The sequence below is a fragment of the Chelonoidis abingdonii genome, chromosome 17 (genome assembly GCF_003597395.2).
Source record: "Chelonoidis abingdonii isolate Lonesome George chromosome 17, CheloAbing_2.0, whole genome shotgun sequence".
NCBI classification, from domain to species: Eukaryota; Metazoa; Chordata; order Testudines; family Testudinidae; genus Chelonoidis; species Chelonoidis abingdonii.
The window spans coordinates 9,435,048-9,455,167 of record NC_133785.1 but is presented as its reverse complement, the minus strand read 5'-3'; the positions used below and the strand labels follow the sequence as shown (position 1 = coordinate 9,455,167).

The 20,120-nt window shown below is 48.1% G+C and overlaps 1 protein-coding gene across 1 annotated transcript; it reads left to right on the top strand.

Annotated features, from left to right (window-relative positions):
• Positions 1–2,399: 2,399 nt before the first annotated feature.
• On the top strand, positions 2,400–19,822 carry LOC116838765 (solute carrier family 22 member 6-A-like). Its single transcript, XM_032804211.2, has 10 exons — positions 2,400–3,234; positions 4,892–4,995; positions 6,810–6,964; positions 8,035–8,203; positions 10,885–11,008; positions 11,654–11,769; positions 13,307–13,521; positions 14,376–14,484; positions 15,670–15,873; positions 18,308–19,822. Exons 1-10 carry the CDS (start codon positions 2,833–2,835, stop codon positions 18,384–18,386), a joined length of 1,677 nt encoding a protein of 558 aa, XP_032660102.1. The 5' UTR covers positions 2,400–2,832; the 3' UTR covers positions 18,387–19,822.
• Positions 19,823–20,120: the final 298 nt, after the last annotated feature.

Below are 20,120 nucleotides of genomic sequence, written 5' to 3'. Positions count from 1 at the left end.
CGATGCCCCCAGTCGATGAACTGCTGGACCACTTAGGCAAGGCCCGCTTTCTCACTACCCTTGATCTGAGCAAGGGATACCGGCAGATCCCCCTCGACCCTGCCTCTCAGGAAAAGACCGCGTTTGCCATCCCCACGGGCCTCTACCAGTTCACTCAAATGCCCTTTGGGCTCCATGGTGCCCCAGCAACTTTCCAGCAGCTGATGGACCACCTCCTTCAACCTCATCGAGAGTACGCAGCCACATACCTGGATGACGTCACTATTTACAGTTGTCATTGGGAGAACCACCTGGAACAGGTAGCAGCCGTCCTGAGGTCCCTGCGGGCAGCGGGATTAATGGCCAATCCAAAAAAATGCCATATTGGGTGGCAGGATGCCACCTACCTGGGGTACACGATCGGGAGGGGACAAGTGAGACCTTTCGTGGGAAAGGTTCAGGCCCTAGCGGCATGCCTACCACCCATCACGAAGCACCAAGTACGTCAGTTCCTTGGACTGGCAGGCTAATACTGACGATTCATCCCCGATTTCGCCTCCATCGCAACCCCGCTAAAGGGACTCTTGACCAAAGCCATCCTCAGATGTGTGGAGTGGATCCCGGAGTGTGACCACATCTTCCAGGCCCTCAAAAACAGTCTCTGCCACGAGCCCATCCTATACAGCCCCGACTTTAACCGAGAGTTCATCCTTCAGACGGATGCCTCGGAGGTAGGCCTAGGAGCAGTCCTGTCTCAGGAGGTGGATGAAGAGGAACATCCAGTCGTATACCTCAGATGGAAACTGTTTCCATGAGAAAGAAACTATGCAGTGATAGAGAAGGAGGCCCTGGCAATCAAATGGGCCTGTGACACCTTGCGGTACTACATACTGGTCACCGACCATGCCGCGTTACAGTGGTTGGCCAGAATGAAAAATAATAATAATATGAGGCTAATGCCTTGGTACCTGGCACTACAGCCCTATGCTTATACTGTCTGCCATAGGGCTGGTAAGGACCATGCGAATGCTGACTTCTTGTCCCACCTGGGAGGGTTGGACGGGCCTGGCCCCGATGGACTGGAGCCAGGCTTGGGGGCAGGGGGGGGCGCGTGTAGCGAGGTGATGGGATACCCCACAGCACTGCTGAGGGACGAGCCTCCCCTAGCACCAATGTGGGTGGAGCCAGTGGGTCCTGCGTCCAACCTCCAGAGGTCACTGCGCAGGACAGGAAGTAGAAAAGCCCCGCTGCACAGCTCAGTAGAAAGCCAGCCACCGGAGAGGCCAGATGCCTGTGGCCTAGCTCCGGGTTGGGAAACGCTGGCAGGCCGCGGCCAACCCAAGGACTGGCCGGGTCAGCCAAGCCTACCCCTCGCCAGCTACCCCAAGGAGCAGCCACGTGTACCCCTTGCCAGCTACCCTGAGGAGCAGCCGAGCCTACCCTTCACTAGTTACCCGGAGGAACAAATGGTGTTGGAAACTGTTGAGGATGCCAGCCAAACCCAGAAACCTTACGATGGGGAATCCGGAAGTAGTCCGGGGGCAGCCGACCCTGGCCTGGCTGCAGCACGGCCAGAACCAATGTCAGTGTGTTGCAGTCAGGATCCTCACTGACGCAGCAGCGAGTCTTCTGCTGCTGCTAGAGCCCCGGACTGGGACGCAGTGGAGCGGGTGGGCCTACATCCCCCGTCATCCCACTCACGGGTGGCAGTCTCCCCCTCGCACCAGACGCTCAGAAGCCGGAGCTCCTGACTGTGTGTTTGCTGCCCCACCCTGACCTAGGGCCTGGGCTCATATTGAACTATTGACTCAGCCCCTGCTTAAGCACCTGAGCTCCTGACTGTTTACTACCTCACCCTGACCTAGGGCCAGGGCTCACAGTGAACTATTGGCTCAGCCTAGGGGCCTGAGCTCCTGACTGTGTGTTTATTGGCCCGCCCTGACCTAGGGCTTGGGCCCAGAGCGAACTAGAGTGAGGCGGTGGCATACCCCACAGCCCCGCGGAGGGACGAGCCTCGGACAAGCCCTTCTACACCCTCTCACCCCCGTCCCGATTTTTCACATTTGCTGTCTGGTCACCCTACTCAGGACAAAGGCGGGCTTGTGGTATCTCAGCTAAATCTGGATCCTTTTTAGTTATAGTTAATTTCTAGTCCTGTGGTGTGAATAATATACTCACCCAAAGGCAATCTGGTTTAGCAGCATGGATCAGTATGTTTGTCACCTTTGCACTGGAAACATTTAGCACCGTATCTAGCACATTGCTTTCAGACTCTGTCTTTTTTGGACTTAATCCATGCAAAACAAAGTAAAATTGTAACCAAGTGACCTGCTTAAGGCCTTATATAATCTTCTGAGGGATATATAAACCCCCACCTGCTTTTCCAGAGAGTAAAATGCAAGGATCAATGTGGCATTAAGCTTGGTAAGACCATTCCCTTATGCGTCAACAGTTCATAGAAAAGGTGTGTGGAGTTTTCCCGCAGCTGACAGGAAACTAGGAATGGTTGCATGGAATTTTTGCAACAAAGGAGAAGCGACGTGGTAGCATACTCAGTTATTTAGGGAGAATATAACTCAATGCCTCTTGTTTGGAAACTACACCCTCAAGAATCCCTGGACACTATTTGCCAACAGCTGACTTTTTCTAATTGCTGTGCTTTATGGCTGTCTTTGAAGTTGTGAAGTGGAATACAAGCTGGATTCAAATTAACGTCTTTCTATGTAGATATTTTGATCACACAACGTTTAATTTTTACAAGTAATCGACCTATTTCAGGTAACGTCGGTTATTCGAGCCCCATCGTTTTTGCTTAACCCAGATGGTTAGTGCTGAATCTTCCAACCCGGCACCATGAGTTTTGCTGAGCTCTTAGACCACGTTGGGGGGATGGGTCGCTTCCAAATAATCTATGTTATCTTACTGGCTATCCCAGTTTTCATGATGGCCAGCCATAACCTCCTGCAGAACTTCACTGCTGCCACCTCTGAGCACCACTGCCATGTCCATATCAACATCAGCAACACTCCTTACACCAACCTTACCGGAAAGCTCACTGCCAAGGACCTCCTCAGGGTCTCCATCCCCATGGACAGCAAGCTGCAGCCAGAGAAGTGTCACCGCTTTGTCACTATGCAGTGGCAGCTCCTAGACTCCAACGTCACAATCACAAACCTGACCGAGCTGGAGACTGAACCTTGTGCTGATGGATGGGTGTACGACAAGAGCATTTTCACCAGCACCATCATTACAGAGGTACGTGAGAGCAAGACCTGCTGCAGTGCAGGTAACCGGCTGGGAAAGGGACACTGAAACCATGGGGTGGAAGTTGGGGTGGATGAGGTGAAAATATTTTTGTTGGAATCATGTCTTTTCACAGATTTTTGCATGTAAGTTTTACCATCCTATGGGCAGAGAGGGTCAGAGTATCTATCTATCAATCCTCCTCTTCCTCGTATCAGATCTTAAAATTTGCACCAACCTACAGCCCCTGCATGTCTATTGACATCAGCTTGGTTTCAGCCCAGGGCTGCCCAGAGGATTCAGTGGGCCTGGGGCAAAGCGGGGAAGCTGCAGCACTTGTACTCATCCAGCGGCGGTCCAGCTCGTCGGCAGCATTTTGGCTGCGGGGATGCCCTTCAGTCGGTCTGCGTCTTCGGCAGCACTGAAGGGCCCCCCACTGCCAAAATGCTGCCGAAGACCCGGAGCGTCTGAAGGGCCACCTGCCGCTGAAATGCCGCAGAAGACCAGGACCGCCACCAGGCCAGGGCTCACAATTGCCCCACTTGCCCCCCCTGGGTGGCCCTGTTTCAGCCTAAGTCAATACAGAATTTCATCCAGGGCCATGTGCTGTTCTCAGTTACGTTCTGGCCCCCAAGGCGACTTCAATCCATGCAGCTTCAAGTGACTGCCATTACACAGCTGTAAAGGAAAGCAGGACATGGCCTTTACGCTTCACAGAGTCTTGATTCCTTCAGTGTATGAGTAGGAGGAAGCTGTGGTTGCAGTGGTTGCAGTGGGAATTCCCCCGTCCATTTCGCAGTCAGTTTCCTCTCAATTAAACTGGACATAATCCACTAATCTGCATTAAAGGAACCATGAATGATACTAAGAGCTAGCCCTGCTCTCCCCTAGATCTCAAAGGGCTTTACAATAGTGACTAAACCTTACTATCCCATCTCACAACTGGGGGAAACTGAGGCACAGCAAGGCAGCATGACTTGTCCAAGGTCACAGCAAGTCAGTGTCAGAGTTAGGAGTAGCGGTCCCAGTCTCTTGAATGCTCACTCCATTCAAAACCATCCACCTCACGTGGGATCATTATATTTGATCCTACATTAACATCTAAAGGACCCATTCTGCCAGGCACTGCAGAGACCCTAGCTGAGTTCAGAGACTCACCGTGCCAGATGCTACACAGATCCAAACTGAGAGTGGAGCCCTGTTGTGCCTGGCACTGCACAGAGCCCAGTTCAAACTGGGGAACTCTTGTGCCAGATACTGCATGGACCCCACCTCCAATCTGGGTCCCATTGCACTGGGAACTGCACAGACCCCAACTGAGACTGTTCTGGGTGCTCTGTGGACCCCAACTGAGATTGGGGCCCAACTGTGCTGGGTGCTGCACAGGGACAAAGCTAGAGACCAGGATGATCCTCCCTCATTTTACGGATGATGGACATTGAGATTCAGAGAGATTAAGGCTGTGATGCCCTGCAGATCACATTTCCCATTAAAAGTAGGTAGCTTTGGACTTGTAATTAACAAATTGAAATTAATTGTAATGATTGCTAGGGGAACTGGCTGTCTAAATGCCATTAATGGCTCTGAAAATCTCAGCTCCAGTCTGGGGCCTTAACCACAAGCCAGTCTTCCTCCTGGAGCCCAGCTTCATTTTCTCTCTCCCTTACAGTGGGACCTGGTGTGTGACTCCCGGCAGCTGAAGCAGATGGCTCAGTCCATCTACATGGCTGGGATCCTGGTGGGAGGCATCATCTTTGGAGGTCTGTCAGACAGGTGAGAGTAATGTCATTATGAAGCCGAGCAAGGCTAATTCCTGGGGGAATCAGGACTCTCGAGCAGGAGGAGAGGAAATTATGGTACCTCTGTATTTGGCACTGGTGTGACTGCTACTGGAATCCTGTGTTCAGGTCCAGTGTCCAAAATTCCAGAGGGATGTTGGGAGGCTGGAGAGGGGTCAGAGAAGACCCACGAGACTGATTAAAGGCTTGGAAAACGTGCTTTACAGTGAGAGACTCCAGGAGCTCGATCTATAAAGCAAAGGTTAAGAGGTGACTTGATTACAATGTGTAGGTGGAGCCCCTTGAATTTGTTTAATAATTGTTTATTTTATTTTTTGGGGAATTTCTTGGTTTTTTTGTTTTGTTAATGTTATCCATACACAGGGATCGGGTCTTGCCCCTGGGGGTTGGGAAGCCCTGGAAGGGAGCTGAGTCCAAGGCCACCCGGGGGGGGCGGGCAAGTGGGGCCCCAGGCCCTGCAGGAGCCCCACAAGAGTTTTCAGGGGCCCCCATGAGAGTTTTCAGCGGGTCTTCAGTGGCAGGTCCTTCAGTGCCGCCAAACACACCTGGATCAAGTGAAGGACTCGCTGCCGAAGTCCCGGACCTTCTTTCGCTCCGGGTCTTTGGTGGCAATTCAGCAGCGAGGGCTCCTTCCACTCTGGGTCTTCGGCGGCAGTTCGGCGGTGGGTCCTTCACTCACTCCGGGACCCACTGCCGAAGTGCCCCAAAGACCTGGAGTGGAAAGACTGCCGCTGCCAAAGACGCCAGGCCCCCTGAATCCTCTGGGCAGCCCTAGCTGAGTCCTGCCACCAGGGGTCGGGAGGTTCCAGGGGAGGTGAGTCTTGCACCCCCGAGCCTGCCCTGCACTCATCCTGTGTGGCGCGGCTGGGCCTGGGTCTCAACTCAGGGTGTTGTGGCCTGGCACACGGGGTCGCACAGGCTGAGGAGCAGAGAACCTGTTGTTAATATTTTGGCAGCTCATCACTGGGCTTTTCCATCTAGCAGACAAAGGTCTAACAAGAGCCAGTGGCTGGAAATTGAAGCTAGACAAATTCTGACTGGAAATAAGGTGCAAATTTCTAACAGCAAAAGGAATTAACCATTGGAACAACGTCCCAAGGACTGTGGTGGATTCTCCACCCCTGGAGATTTTTAAATGAAGATTGCATGTTTTTCTAACAGTCAGATATCAGCCAGGGAATAACCCTACTGTCAGGGCCCTAGATTGCCTTAATCTAGTGTTGCAGGCAGGGCTGGCTCCAGCTTTTTGGCCGCCCCAAGCAGTGAAGCAGGAAAGAAAAAAAAAGATAATGCCGATTGGTGGCACTTCAGTGGCAGCTCAATCGCGCCGCTTCATTCTTCGGCAGCAATTCGGTGGCAAGTCCTTCGCGCTCTCTCTCTTCCTCTTCAGTGGCACTTCAGCGGCAGCTCAAAGAGGAAGAGAGGGACTGAGGGACCCGTTGCCGAATTGCCGTCGAAGACCTGGACATGCCGCCCCTTTCCATTGGCCGCCCCAAGCACCTGCTTCCTTTGCTGGTGCCTGGAGCAAGGCCTGCCTGCAGGCCTCATCATTAGCAGCTACAGCACGGCTGACATGAAGTATTTTATCAATAACCCTTTGTCATGTGCCACAGAGCTGGTTTTAGAACTGGGGCCTCCTGCCCTCTTAGCCCATTCCCCAAGCCAGGAAGCCATGCCAGTCAATGGCACCAATAGTTCCTTGCACCAGGTTTAACTCCTGCTCTGAACACACTTGCCTCAGTATACCTGGGTTTCCCTCACCTGTTCTCTTGGTTCTTTTTGGCTCAGATTTGGCCGCAGGTCTCTCTTGATCTGGTGCTACTTGCAGATGGCTGTCACGGGCACCTGCACTGCCTTCTCACCCAGCTTCACTGCCTACTGCATCTTCCGTTTCCTGACTGGAATGGCCTTCTCAGGCATTGTGATGAACGGTGTCTCTCTGTGTAAGTGTGTCTGGCGCCTGCCATCTCAGATACAAGATAAGCTGGTTATTGGGGATGGATGGAAGTGCCTTGTTCCTGCTGCTGATAAATTACTCTGTGGTGGGAGCACAGAGAGACCAGAAGCACACACAGCATGGGTGGGATCTCCAAGGTCCCTGGATTTACCAAAGCACTCAGCAGCTCCCTTGGGGACACTGATTGCCACAGCTGACAAAGACCTGAGCATGTTATTTAGGAAATATTTTGCACCTCAAAATCCTTTTCTGAAAATCTGGTACCTAAACGTGAACTGAGTTCTCTGGAACAATCCCACCTCCGTGTGCTTCTGCAGTGCCAGAGCACAGGAGATGCCACAAAACAGGGCAGCTTCCAATAGCATGCAGGTCCCCAAGAATGGAATGGAAGCTATTTAGAGTGGAGTGCCGTCATCAGATGACGATGATTCACAACAGAACAGAGATTCCACAATACATCTTCTACAGAACAGGCACAGGCCATGTGCATCAGCCAGGAGTTACAGAAGGCCCTCCTCATTACTAGAAAGTCCCTTGCACTATACAACATATACAGGTCCTCTAGGAACTGAACGGACTCAGCTTATTCAATTACATAACAGCTGTGTATTGTGGCTGATGTACTTCAGGGTTCATAAGTGTGCCATTGTGGGGTGTTGGAGCTGCTGCAACCCTGCAGAGGGCAGTACTGCCTGCTGCCACTGGGGGACGGGTGCTAGTGTAGCCCTGCAGGGTACAGTACAGCTTGCTGCCAACAGGGAGCTGGAGTTGCTGCAGGGCACAGTACTGGCTGCTGCCATGGGGAGGGGGAATGAAGTGGCTCCAGCAGGGTGAAGTACCACCTACGACCACTAGGTGGGATGCAACTTGCAGGGGAAGGCGGCATGGATCAGGGAATGCGGGTTCCAGGGATCCATTTCATCTCAGCCTCAAAGAGCCAGGGGAAGGCTGTTTGTACATGTTTCTGGTGCCTCTGCTTGTGCTTGTTCTCACCACTGGAGGTCATCAGTCCAAGGACAGAGAGATTATTTTCCCTCTGTGTGTGTTTCTCCTCAGCTGTTGAATGGACACCCACCCGCACACGGGCCATTGTGGGCACCATGTATGGATACTGCTACACAATCGGACAGTTCATTCTGGCTGGAATGGCTTATGCCATCCCCAGTTGGCGCTGGCTGCAGCTTGTGGTGTCTTTGCCCTATTTCATCTTCTTCATCTGCTCCTGGTAGGTTACCTCACCCTTATCCTTTCTGATCCATACCCCTTCCAGCCTGCTTTTCTCACTGGATGCAGCAATGAGATAAACTTTAAGCAAGTAGAATAAACGAATCTCTTATCCTAGTTCTTATAATCTTGCATCTCGACTACTGCAACATCCTCTTCTCCGGCCTTGGCAAATGCAATCTTGCTCCACTTACATCCATTCAAAAAACTCATGCAAAGATTATTTCCCTGTCTCATCGCTTTGTCCATGTCTCCTCTCTTTTTGCAGCCCTCCACTGGCTCCCCATTCTTTATCACATCGTACATAAACTTCTCATCTTCACTTTCAAAGCCGTCCACACCCTACAGCACCATACCAATCCCATCTGTCATTCACTAGCATAGTGACGACTCCCAACTCCGATTGGCCCATGATGCCTGCCTCCGTTGCCCGCCAGGGCCACCCAGAGGATTCAGGGGGCCTGAGGTCTTCGGCAGCGGTGTCCTTCCACTCCAGGTCTTTGGGGCACTTTGGCAGCAGATCCCAGAACGAGTGAAGGACCCGCTGTCGAACTGCTGCTGAAAACCTGGAGTGGAAGGAGCCCTGCTGCTGAATTGCCGTGGAAGACCCAGAGCGGAAGCAGCTCCAGATCTTCAGCAGCAGGTCCTTCACTCAATCTGGGTGTGTTCGGCAGCACTGAAGGACCTGCTGCCGAAGACCCGCTGAAAACTCTCATGGGGGCCCCTGAAAACTCTCGTGGTGGCCCAAATTGCTCCACTTGCCCCCTCTCTGGGCGGCCCTGTTTGCCTGCCTGCTAAATTTTCAAATAAGCACCTTTGTGCATTCTATCATGCTGCCCCTCATACCTGGGAGGAGTTCCCCTGTAAACATCAGCAAAGGTACCTCATTGTCCTTCTTCAAATCCTTCTTCAAACTCTCCTTTGCTGTGTGGCTTACAGAAAAACCTGACCACGGTTAGGTTGCTGATGTGCAGAGACCATTGTCTATCATGCTGACCAATACTCTCACTGTTTCCTTGTGTTCCCCTGTCTGTATCCACCTGTTGTTGCTTGTCTTGTCCTTAGATTATATGATGTTTGGGGCAGCGACTGTCTTTTTGTTCAGCACGTGAGAGAATGGGGTTCTGCCCCATGACTGGGCCTTCAGGGCATTACGGTAATACAAACAATGAATAAAGAACTATGAAAGTGGTGGAGTTTCAGACCTGGCATTGTTTCAGCAAACCAGGGAAATGGCAAGACTAAAAGGATAACATATGAATAGAGAGAGTTGAAGATTTGATGTCTTAAATTTGTTTTCCATGAAAAATGGCTTCCTCCCTCCACCCCCCAAAAAAAATTCTGTTTCCTTCAAAGATTTTCAATGGAAGGAAACATTTTATTTTAGTTTTCAGGGTTGGCGGGGGGGCAGGATTGCTGAAAAAATAACCATTTCTTTCAAAATTTGTTAATTTTTTGACACAACAAAAATTTTCATTTCAATGTTTTAGATCCATGTTTTTCCACTTTCCTCCATTTTCCAGTGGAAAAATGAAAGCAAAAGGAAATAAAAGAGAGGAAATAAAAAACAAACAAACCCCAAAATGGAAACAAAGTAAAACTTTTGTTCTGTTGAAAAAAATGTAAAATATTGTGAAAAATTTTCAGTGAAACCAAAAAGGGCTCTACTCTACCCATAATGTCACTGCTAGGTAATATAAGGAACTGACTTATCATGGGTATTTATCTGGCACCCATCACCATAGTATCAAGGCACACCACAATGTTTAATATATTTATTCTCACAGCTAGAGCTGGCTAGCAAAAAACATGAGAGTCTTTGAGACTTTGAAAAATTTTCCCATCCCGAATCTGGCCAAACGTCAAAACCAGGAAAACTTTTGTAAATTGATAATCTGAAAAAATATTCCAGTTGGGGCAGCTGAAATGTTTCCTTTTGAAAATTTTGAAATTTTTCTTTTTGATCTGGAGCTTGTTTATTTTTACCCCCTTTTTTTAGTGTAAATGATCAAAAATTTTGAAACAAAATTGTTGAAATTTTTAATATTGACAAGGGTCACAATTTTTTTTTTTTTAAAATTAAGAGATTCATTGAAACCGCCCTTTCCCTGCAAACAGTTTCAGTTTGGACAAACCTGCATTCTTCAATGGAAAAATATTTCAGCAGAAAAGTGCCGACCAGCTGTAACCACAACACCTTTCTGAGGGAGAGCAGTGCTATTATCCTATTGAACAGATGAGGGGACTCAGACACAGACACAGACTAAGTGACCTGCAACGGTTGCACAGGAAGTCTGCAGGGGAGCAGGGAATTGAAACCAGATCTCGGCTATCACCCGATCATCATCCTTCCTTTCTGATGCATGGCAAGGTGCAGTACCACCTGCTGCCACTGGGCAGTCTCCTGGCAGGAATGGAGCTTCAGGTTGCAGTAACACCTACCTGTCACTAGGGGGCTGCAGGTAGCAGAGGGGGAAGATAAAGCAGAGAATGCAGGTTCCACTGAGGCTATTCCACAATATGCTCCCTGCTGCATCTGTCACTGCTTGTGCCCTGCACTGGCTTTGGGCACTGTCCCTAGTGTAGAAACACAGCACCATGCTCCAGTGGGGCTGATCCCAGTTCAACAAGAGCAATGCGCGTGTTCTGTGCAGGTGTGTTTTCATATCTTTTGCTTCCCAGGTGGTTCGCAGAGTCCGCCCGCTGGCTGGTGATAGCCGGCAGACCCGACGAGGCAGTGAAGCAGCTCCAGAGAGTGGCCAGGATAAACAGGAAAAAGGAAGAAGGAGAAAAACTCAACTCAGAGGTAAGACTGGATCTCAGAGAGGCTGAGAGCTCCCACCAACTCCAGTGGCGATATAGGAACACGAGACAAGCAGATATAAATCAGCATGGTTGCACTCATGTCATGGGGACTCAGCACAGGTACACCAGTGGTGCAACTGGCTTTAGTGTTCCCTGAGCAATAGTATTCTCACCATGGTCTGACTTCTTTCTGATACCTTGTAGGTACGGGAATCCCACTGTATCTTCTATCAATCTCTCTACCTATAGCTGTACATACATAACCACCTATCCAGCCATCTATGTATCCATCTCTAGACATAAACACTCATCTTTTATAAACATATACACATACACATAATATCTCTATTCATTTCCATCGATCTTTCATCCCCACACACACCTCTATCCATCCATCCCCATACAAATGCTTCTGTCTATCCAACTATCCATCCATCCCCATGCACGCCCTTCTATCTATCCATCCATCCATCCCTTCCTACACATACACATTATTTGGTCTGCACTGAGGCCTGCTCTGAGACAAGAATTTTGGCACCACTGGATGATCCAGAATCTCATTCCCTCCCATTCCTCTGCTCTGTTTCCAGGCCTTTCCCACCATGGAGGCCCCATGCCATTACCCAGAACTCTCTTCTCTCCCCAGGTCTTGAGATCCCATATGCAGAAAGAAATAGCCTCTGCAAAGAGCAGCTATACCTACATCGACCTGGTGCGGACCCCTGTCGTACGCCGGATCTCCTTCTGCCTCTGCTTTGTATGGTTAGTCGGCTCTTGTGCTCGCAAAAAGAGGAAGCTGAGACTATGATATGAAGCAGCCTGCAGCAAGTAAACCAGGCACAACAATTTGCTGAGGAATGGGGCAAATAATGGATTTTCTGACCTGCAGGCAATTCCAAAAAAAAATCAGTAAAAAAATCATTTTGGGTTGAAAAGAAAACCATTTTTTCCTCAATTTTTGACTAATCAAAAAGTTGAAAAACATTTTGTTTTGATTTCAAATAGTTTAAGATTTTTTTAAAAATAAAATTAAAGAAATGTTTGAGACAAACATTCATTTTGAACCAAAACTGAAAACATTTAGATTTTGTTTTGGTTTGGTTTTGTGGGGCTTTTTTTTATCTGAAACAATTCAGCAAAAGGGACATGAATCCCCTAAGCATTTTGATGTTGTGGAGTCTGCATTTTGTGCTGAAAAAGGTTTTAGATGAAAAATTTTGCTCAGCTCTACTAAGCCCCACTGATGCTCCACTTCATCCCATGGCATCTCAGTGACAGCGAATTTCAATTGGCATGACAGTCAATTTCACCTTGACTGAATATCCCACTAGATCACAATTCAGTATGTTATAGCTAGACTTCAGTAAATCCCACCTGGGAGACAGCATGTAGAGAAAACCATCAGGAGGCACTTCTACTCAGAAGCAGGAATAGGACGCAGGAGTCTCATGCATCCGACGAAGTGGGTATTCACCCACGAAAGCTCATGCTCCAAAACATCTGTTAGTCTATAAGGTGCCACAGGACTCTTTGCTGCTTTTACTGGCTCCTATAGTCACCTATTCCTATTACTAGGACACATTCCATTTGCAGAGCGGGGAAAAGAACCCAGGAATCCTTGATGCCTAGTGTGTCTTGTTCCAACTATTGGACCCCATTCCTCTCTGAGAGTTAACAACAGAGCAAAGCCCCCCCTATTAGGCCCCACTCTTCTTCCAAGGCTGGAAATAGAACCCAGGAGTCCTGGCTCCCAGCTGCTCCCCAGTCTAACTCACTAGACCTTAATCCCTTCCCACCGTCATGAACAGAACACAGTGCAGTCTACCCACCGGAGTGGCTCCAAGCACCAGTGCAGCAAGCGCGTGCCTGGGGCAGCAAGCTGGAGGAGGCGGTGTGCCGGTCGCTGTGAGGGCGGCAGTCAGGCAGCCTTCGGCGGCTTGCCTGAGGGAGGTCCACTGGTCCCGCGGCTTTGGCGGCAATTCAGCAGCGGGCACGCCAAAGGCGCAGAACTGGCAGATCACCCACAGAGCCACCCCCGAATCCGCGTGACCAGTGGACCGCCTGCAGGCGTGCCGCCAAAGGCCACCTGACTGCCATGCTTAGGGCAGCAAAAAACAGAGCCGCCCCTGCTACCCACTAGACTACACTGCCACCCAAAGCAGTGAAGAGAACCCAGGGGTCCTGGCTCCAACCACTAAACACATTTCCAGGGCCCATTGCTGAAAGGGAACATGCTTGTAACAAATAAACTCAATGATAAGGACTCTCTATGGATCAATACCTGTCTGCTTCATCCCAGGTTCTCCACCAGCTTTGCCTATTATGGGTTGGCCATGGACCTGCAGAATTTCGGTGTCAATATCTTCTTGATCCAGCTGGTCTTTGGAGCTGTTGATTTCCCAGCGAAGTTCATCTCGGTCCTCACAATCAGCTTCATCGGGCGCCGGTTCACACAGGCCTTGGCCCTCATCCTGGCTGGACTCTCTATCTTGGCCAACATCTTTGTCCCACAAGGTGGTTACTTGGTGTCCTGGATTTTCAGGGTTCGATACGGAAGTGTTCAAGCTTTAGTCATTCCAAAGGTCCAAAGCCTGGCTAATATGGTCAGCTGCAGGGGAGGGAGAAGATCCAGGAGAGCTGGTCCATAAGGGCTAATGGGGCTCAAGCCCACTGATATGTCACATCTGTGTTCTGTGGCTGAGGCACTGCAGGGTACAGAACCACGCGCTGCTGCCAAGAATTGAAGCAGCTGACACGTGTTTACGACACCAGTTGCCATGGCACTTCCCCATGAAGCAACCTGAGAGACATATTCAGCCTGATGCAGGCTGGCCTGTTGCAAGATGGTTACGAAGCGGATAAGCCGCTATCTGGGAAGGGTGACAGACACAGTTTCACAAACAAAGCTGGGTAGATGGTTATTAGTATTTGATTATTGGGCGAGGCGCTGCACAGACCCCAGATGACATCAGGGCCCCATTGTGCCGAGCACTGCACAGACCTAAAGGGAGAGCCAGGCCCTGTCTCAAAGAGCTCACAATTTAAATAGACACAGCACAGAAAGAACTATCACTCTTATTTCTGGATGGCAAACTGAGGCACAGATCCTCAGCTGGTGTTAATTAGCCCAGCTCCATTGATTTCTTGCACCTTTTGGCTTTAATGAAGCAGCTGGGGATTTGGCTCCATTGACTCCAATGGAGTTACAGCCAATTTGTACCAGCCAGGGATCTGGCCCCATTGATTCCAGTGCAGCTATGCTGATTTACACCACCTGGGGATCTGGCCCCATTGGCCCCTGACCCTTCTTGAGCATTTCAGCCTTTTTCCACGTGCCTAACCCTCCTCCATTGTGTGCTTCTCCCAAGATCTGAAGATCCTGCGCACCGTTCTGGCTGTCTTTGGAAAAGGCTGTCTTGCTGCCTCCTTTAACTGCGTTTATCTCTACACGAGTGAGCTGTACCCCACAGTGATTAGGTAGGTAGAAAAAACTCAGAGGGTGCAGCTCAAACTACACATGCAGCACCATGGAATAGCAAAAGTCCAGAGCCAAGTGACTAGTGATTAGATCTGGGCAGGAATTTTTCATCAAAATGTACTTTTCTTACAGAAAAAGCTATTTCACCAAAGCCAGAGCTTTCATGGGAAAGGGTTGGTTAGAAAAAATGGAGGGAGGGGGCAGGGGAAGGTTGGAAATTGCATTTCCAAAATGAAAATTTTAATTTTTCTGGTTGGAAACAACTTTGTGTTTTGGAATGTGTATTAAAAAACAACCACCCTTTTTTGTACAAATTCATAATGGTCAAAATCAAAATAAAACGACGTGATGGACCCAAACCAAGATTTTTTTATACTGTTGAATTCACAAAATTTTTTGAAATTTCAGTAGTTCATCCTGATTCAGAATGAGAAAAATGACCAGCTCTACTAGTGATTTTGGGCACCTTGGGGGATGCCCACATTAGGACACTGCAACTGGGCTTGATTCTCTGCAATTGCTGAGGATGTGCCATCTGAAAAGTGAGGACGCTCTGAAGTGTCTCAGTCTAGCCACCCAAAATTGCCCTTCTAGGAACTAGGAATTGCCACATTGGATCAAAGATCTAGCTAGCTCTGTCTCAGCTGCAAGAAACCCTGCACTTGTGTGGTAACCTGCCCCCAGGAAAGTTCCCATTTGTTAAGTTAGCACCTAAAGACGACACCAGGGCCCCATGGTGCCAACTGCTGCACAGACCCTGATTGAAATCAGGTTCCCATTGTACTAGGCACTTCACAGATCCTGAGTGAGATCAGGGCCTCCATTGTATGAGGCACTGCACAGACACAAATTGAGATTAGTGCCCCATTGTGCCAGCTGCTGCCCAGATACATAGTGACAGCAGTCACTGCTCTTCACAATCATAATAGACAAGACAGACTGAGGGTGCGAGGAGAAAGAGATGAACGAAGGGAGGAAGTGACTTGCCCAAGGTTATGCAGTGGGTCAGTGGCAGAGCAAGGAAAAGAACCCAGGTGTCCTGACTTCCTAGTCACTCTACTAGTCCACAGGGCCTGGCTGAGAGGTACTGCTTGGCTTATTGCCTGTGAGCTCCTTAGCCCAGATTTTTCTCATCACTGTGGCTTATGCTAATAGCTCTGTTTGTTATGATTTCAAATTCACAGGCAGACCGGCATGGGTTTGACCAACACCATGGCTCGCCTGGGCAGCATAACTGCCCCATTGGTAAAGATGTTGGAGGAATACATTCCCTTCCTGCCACTGATCATTTATGGAGCTGCCCCAATCATCTCCGGCATTGCAGCGAACTTCCTGCCCGAGACGCTCAACGTGCCATTGCCTGAGACCATAGAGGAGGTGGAGACACGGTTAGTAGAATCTATTGGGAGGCAGTAACAGTAGCCATGACGCTCTATGTGGGGGCTTTGTGATATAGACATGGGTCCACTGAGAGACACAGAGAGAGAGAGAGAGCGCACGCACAAACAAGAAATGATATGCACGATTAGATAGTGTGATAAAGTTCCTCCTCTACTTTGGTGGGTCCTGTGCTTATTGGCAGATTTTGCTAACCTCAGAGATCTTCCTGTGTTGGATCAGAAGATGGGAGGTTTTGGGGGGAACCCGGCCCCACCCTCTACCCCTCGTTCCAGCCCAGGGCCCTGTGGACTGCAGCTGTCTAGAGTGCCTTCTGGAATAGCTGCACAACAGCTACAATTCCCTGGATTACTTCCCCACGGCCTCCTCCCAACACCTTCTTTGTCCTCATCACAGGACCTTCTTCCTGAAGTCTATTAATGCTTGTACTCTTCAGTCCTCCAGCAGCACGTCCTCTGACTGCCAGCTCCTTACACACACCTCACTAACTGGAGTGAGAGCCTTTTTATACAAGGTGTCCTGATTAGCCTTAATTAATTCTAGTAACTTCCCAATTGGCTACAGGTGTCCTAATTAATCTGCCTGCCTTAATTAATTCTAGAAAGTTCCTGAGTATTCTGGAATAGTCCCTGTTATCTTACCAGGGAAAAGGGACCTGCTTAACCTGGAGCTAATGTAACTACCTTCAACCACTCTCTTGTAGCCATCTGGCCTGACCCTGTCATGATAGATAGATAAGAACGGCCATACTGAGTCAGATCAAACATCCATGAAGCCCAGTATCCTGTCCTCTGACAGTGGTCAATGGCAGGTCCTCCAAAGGGAATGACCAGACAGGTTATCGAGTGATCCATGCCCTGTCATCCAATCCCAGCTTCTGGCAAACAGAGGCTAGGGACACCATTCAGGTCCATCAATGGCTATTAGCCAGGATGGGCAGATCTTCCATGAATCTATCTAGCTCCCTTTTGAACGCTGTTATAGTATTGGCCTTCACAACATCCTCTGGCAAGGAGTTCCACAGGTCGACAGTGCGTTGTGTGAAAAAAAATACTTTCTTGTGTTTGTTTTAAACCTGCTACCTATTAATTTCATTTGGTTGCCCCTTGTTCTTGTATTATGAGAGAGTAAACAACAATTCCTTATTTATTTTCTGTATACCACTCATGATTTTATAGACCTCTATCATATCCCCCCTTAGTCACCTCTTTTTCAAGCTGAAAAGTACCAGTCTTATTAATCTCTCCTCATACAGAAGCCGTTCTATACCCCTAATCATTTTTGTTGCCCTTTTCTGAACTTTTTCAAATTCCAATATATCTTTTTGAGATGGGGTGACTACATCTGGGCACAGTATTCATTGTGTGGGCATACCATGGATTTATATACAGGCAATATGATATTTTCTGTCTTATTATCTATCCCTTTCTTGATGATTCCCAACATTCTGTTCACTTTTTTGACTGCCACTGCACATTGAGTGGATGATTTCAGAGAACTATCCACAATGACTCCAAGATCACTTTCTTGAGTGGTAAGAACTGATTTAGACCCCATCACTGTGTATGTATAGTTAGGATTATGTTTTCCAATGTGCATTACTTTGCACTTGTCAACATTAAATTTCATCTGCCATTTTGTTGCCCAGTCATCCAGTTTTGTGAGATCCTTTTGTAGCTCTTCACAGTCTGCCTGGGACATAACTATCTCGAGTAGCTTTGTATCATCTGCAAATTTTGCCCCCCTCACTGTTTACCCCTTTTTCCAGATTGCTTATGAATATGTTAAATAGGATTAGCCCTAGAACAGACCCCTGGGGGACACCACTATTTACCTCTCTCCATTCTGAAAACTGACCATTTTGTTCGTAACCTTTTTTCCCCCGATCTTTTAACCAATCCATGAGAGAAGCTAAACTCTTATCCCATGACTGCTTAAGAGCCTGTGGTGAGGGATCTTGTGAAAGGCTTTCTGAAAATCTAAACACACTATATCCACAGGATCTCCTTTGTCCGCATGCTTGTTGACCCCTCAAAGAATTCTAGTAGATTGGTGAGGCATGATTTCCCTTTACAAAAACCATGTTGACTATTTCCCAACAAATTATTTTCATCTATGTGTCTGACAATTTTGTTCTTTACGATAGTTTTAACCAATTTGCCCAGTACTGAAGTGAGGCTTATCAGCCTGTTGTTGCCAGGGTCACCTCTGGAGCCCTTTTTAAAAATTGGCGTCACATTAGCTATCCTCCAATCATTTGGATAGATAGACAGATTGATAGATAGATAGTCTGATCCAATTGACTCCAGTGTAGCTATGGCTGATTTACACCAGGTGGGATCTGGCCCTGTTAGCTCCAAGTACGTCTCTTGATGCTTGTATAAATATTAATATTTACTGATATTCTTTTTCATTGAGATCCAGGCATCTGAGAGATGAAGAACAACAAATGAAGATCCTTCTGAAACCCACCATGCCAGACCCAGCCAAGGAAGCCAGTTAAGGAAAGAAAAAATGAGTAACTGTTGTAGGATCTACGGGTAAAATTTTCAAAAGTGCCTTAGGAGCCTATGTTCCATTTTCACCAGTGACTTAGCCACTCCCATGCCTCATCTACCTGAGCACTTCTGAAAATCCCACTGGGCACTTATCTGAATCTCTTGGTACCTAAGTACCTTTGAAAATGGGGGCTTAGGCATTTTTGAAGACTCCACCCTATCTCTTTTACTGTTTTAATCATGGCAAAAGTAATATGCAGGCATCAGTGACAACTCCATAGGAGTTGAATTTTGCACTTAATGCAGGGAATCAACCTCTTCAAAAAGCATGTTTACCTCCAAATCACAGCAGGAATTTATACCACGGGACCTGCTGGTGTGTAAGGTGGGGGACACGACTCAATTACTCTATGTAGCTCCTCCATGTAGTTCAAAACCTGGTGTTGCACTCTGCTGCGATCCAACATATGGTACCCAACAGCTCAGCAAATATTTTCAGGCCAGATCCTCAGCGAGTGTTAATCGACGTAGTTGAGGACTGACCCAGTACTGCAGGACAGTCACGTAGTGGCAATTCTTAAGGGAATTCTAAAAGAATATGTACAGAAATGGTGGCAGAATATAGGAACTGCTGGACTGACCACAGCCAAGGTCCATGTAGTCTCTCTGACAGTGGTCAGCGATAGATGCCTTATAGGAAGGTGTGAGAAATCTGCAGTGGGCAGATATGAAATAATCTCCGCACCATTAAATCTCACCCTGATCTTGAATAGTCATTAAAGTTGGGCAAAACATGGATTTTTCAGCTCACTCGCAATTTGGAAAAATCAAGGGAAAACACACATTTTGGCTGAAAATGAAATTGTTCAAAATTTTCAGCAAATCAAGAACAGTAAAAAATTTGTTTCAAACTAAACATTTTGCTTTGATTGCAAATTGCTTTTACACTTTAGTATTTTGTATAAAAAACAATTAAAGGAAATTTCTAAACGAAGTTGTTTCAAATCGAAAAAGCAAAACATTTAGATTTTTTTGGGATTTTTCCCCCTGAAACTAACAATTCAGCAAAACCAACATGAAATCATGAACCATTGTAGTGTCACCAAATCTGCATTTTTCATCCCAAAACAGTTTCAGTTGAAAAATTTCTCACAGCTCCACTAGTCACAGATTGGCTTAAGGCCCGAACCATGAGGTTTATATGCCTTCTAAAACTTTATTTTATTTCTGATATTCCTATTACCCATAGAGATGTGCAGTCCCTCCTTTGAATCTCGCTAAGTTGTGGCCTCGATGTCATCCGGTATCAGTGAGTTCCACAGTCTAACACTGTCATGTCAGAAAGGATATTTCCTTTGTTCAGTTTTGAAAACAGGAAAGGGAACCCAGGAGTCCTGATTCTCAGCTTCCTCTGCCCTAACCCGCTACATTTCACTTCCCTCAGAGTTGGGAGTCCTGACTCCCAACACGCCCCCTTGCCGAACACATACACACGCTAACCTCCCCTCCCATTCCAGAACTGGGAATGGAACCTGGGAGTCCTGACTCCGAGCCCCATCTGCTCTAACCATTAGACACTACTCTCCAGCCAGAGCTGGGAACAGAACTCAGAAGTCCTGACCCTCATTCCTGCTGCTCTGACCCATTAGACTCCATTCCTTCCAGAACTGGTAACCAAACCCACAGGGCCGGCTTTAGGAAGTGCAGGGCCCAATTCGAATATTTTTGGTGGGGCCCTG

What these genes read in the sequence shown, in the direction of transcription:
- LOC116838765 (XM_032804211.2), top strand. Translation starts at nt 2,833, where the DNA reads ATGAGTTTTGCTGAGCTCTTAGACCACGTTGGGGGGATGGGTCGCTTC. An exon ending in ATCTTCTTCATCTGCTCCTG is followed by an intron (nt 8,204 to 10,884) that starts GTAGGTTACCTC and finishes TTTGCTTCCCAG; the next exon opens with GTGGTTCGCAGAGTCCGCCC. An exon ending in CTGTACCCCACAGTGATTAG is followed by an intron (nt 14,485 to 15,669) that starts GTAGGTAGAAAA and finishes TCAAATTCACAG; the next exon opens with GCAGACCGGCATGGGTTTGA.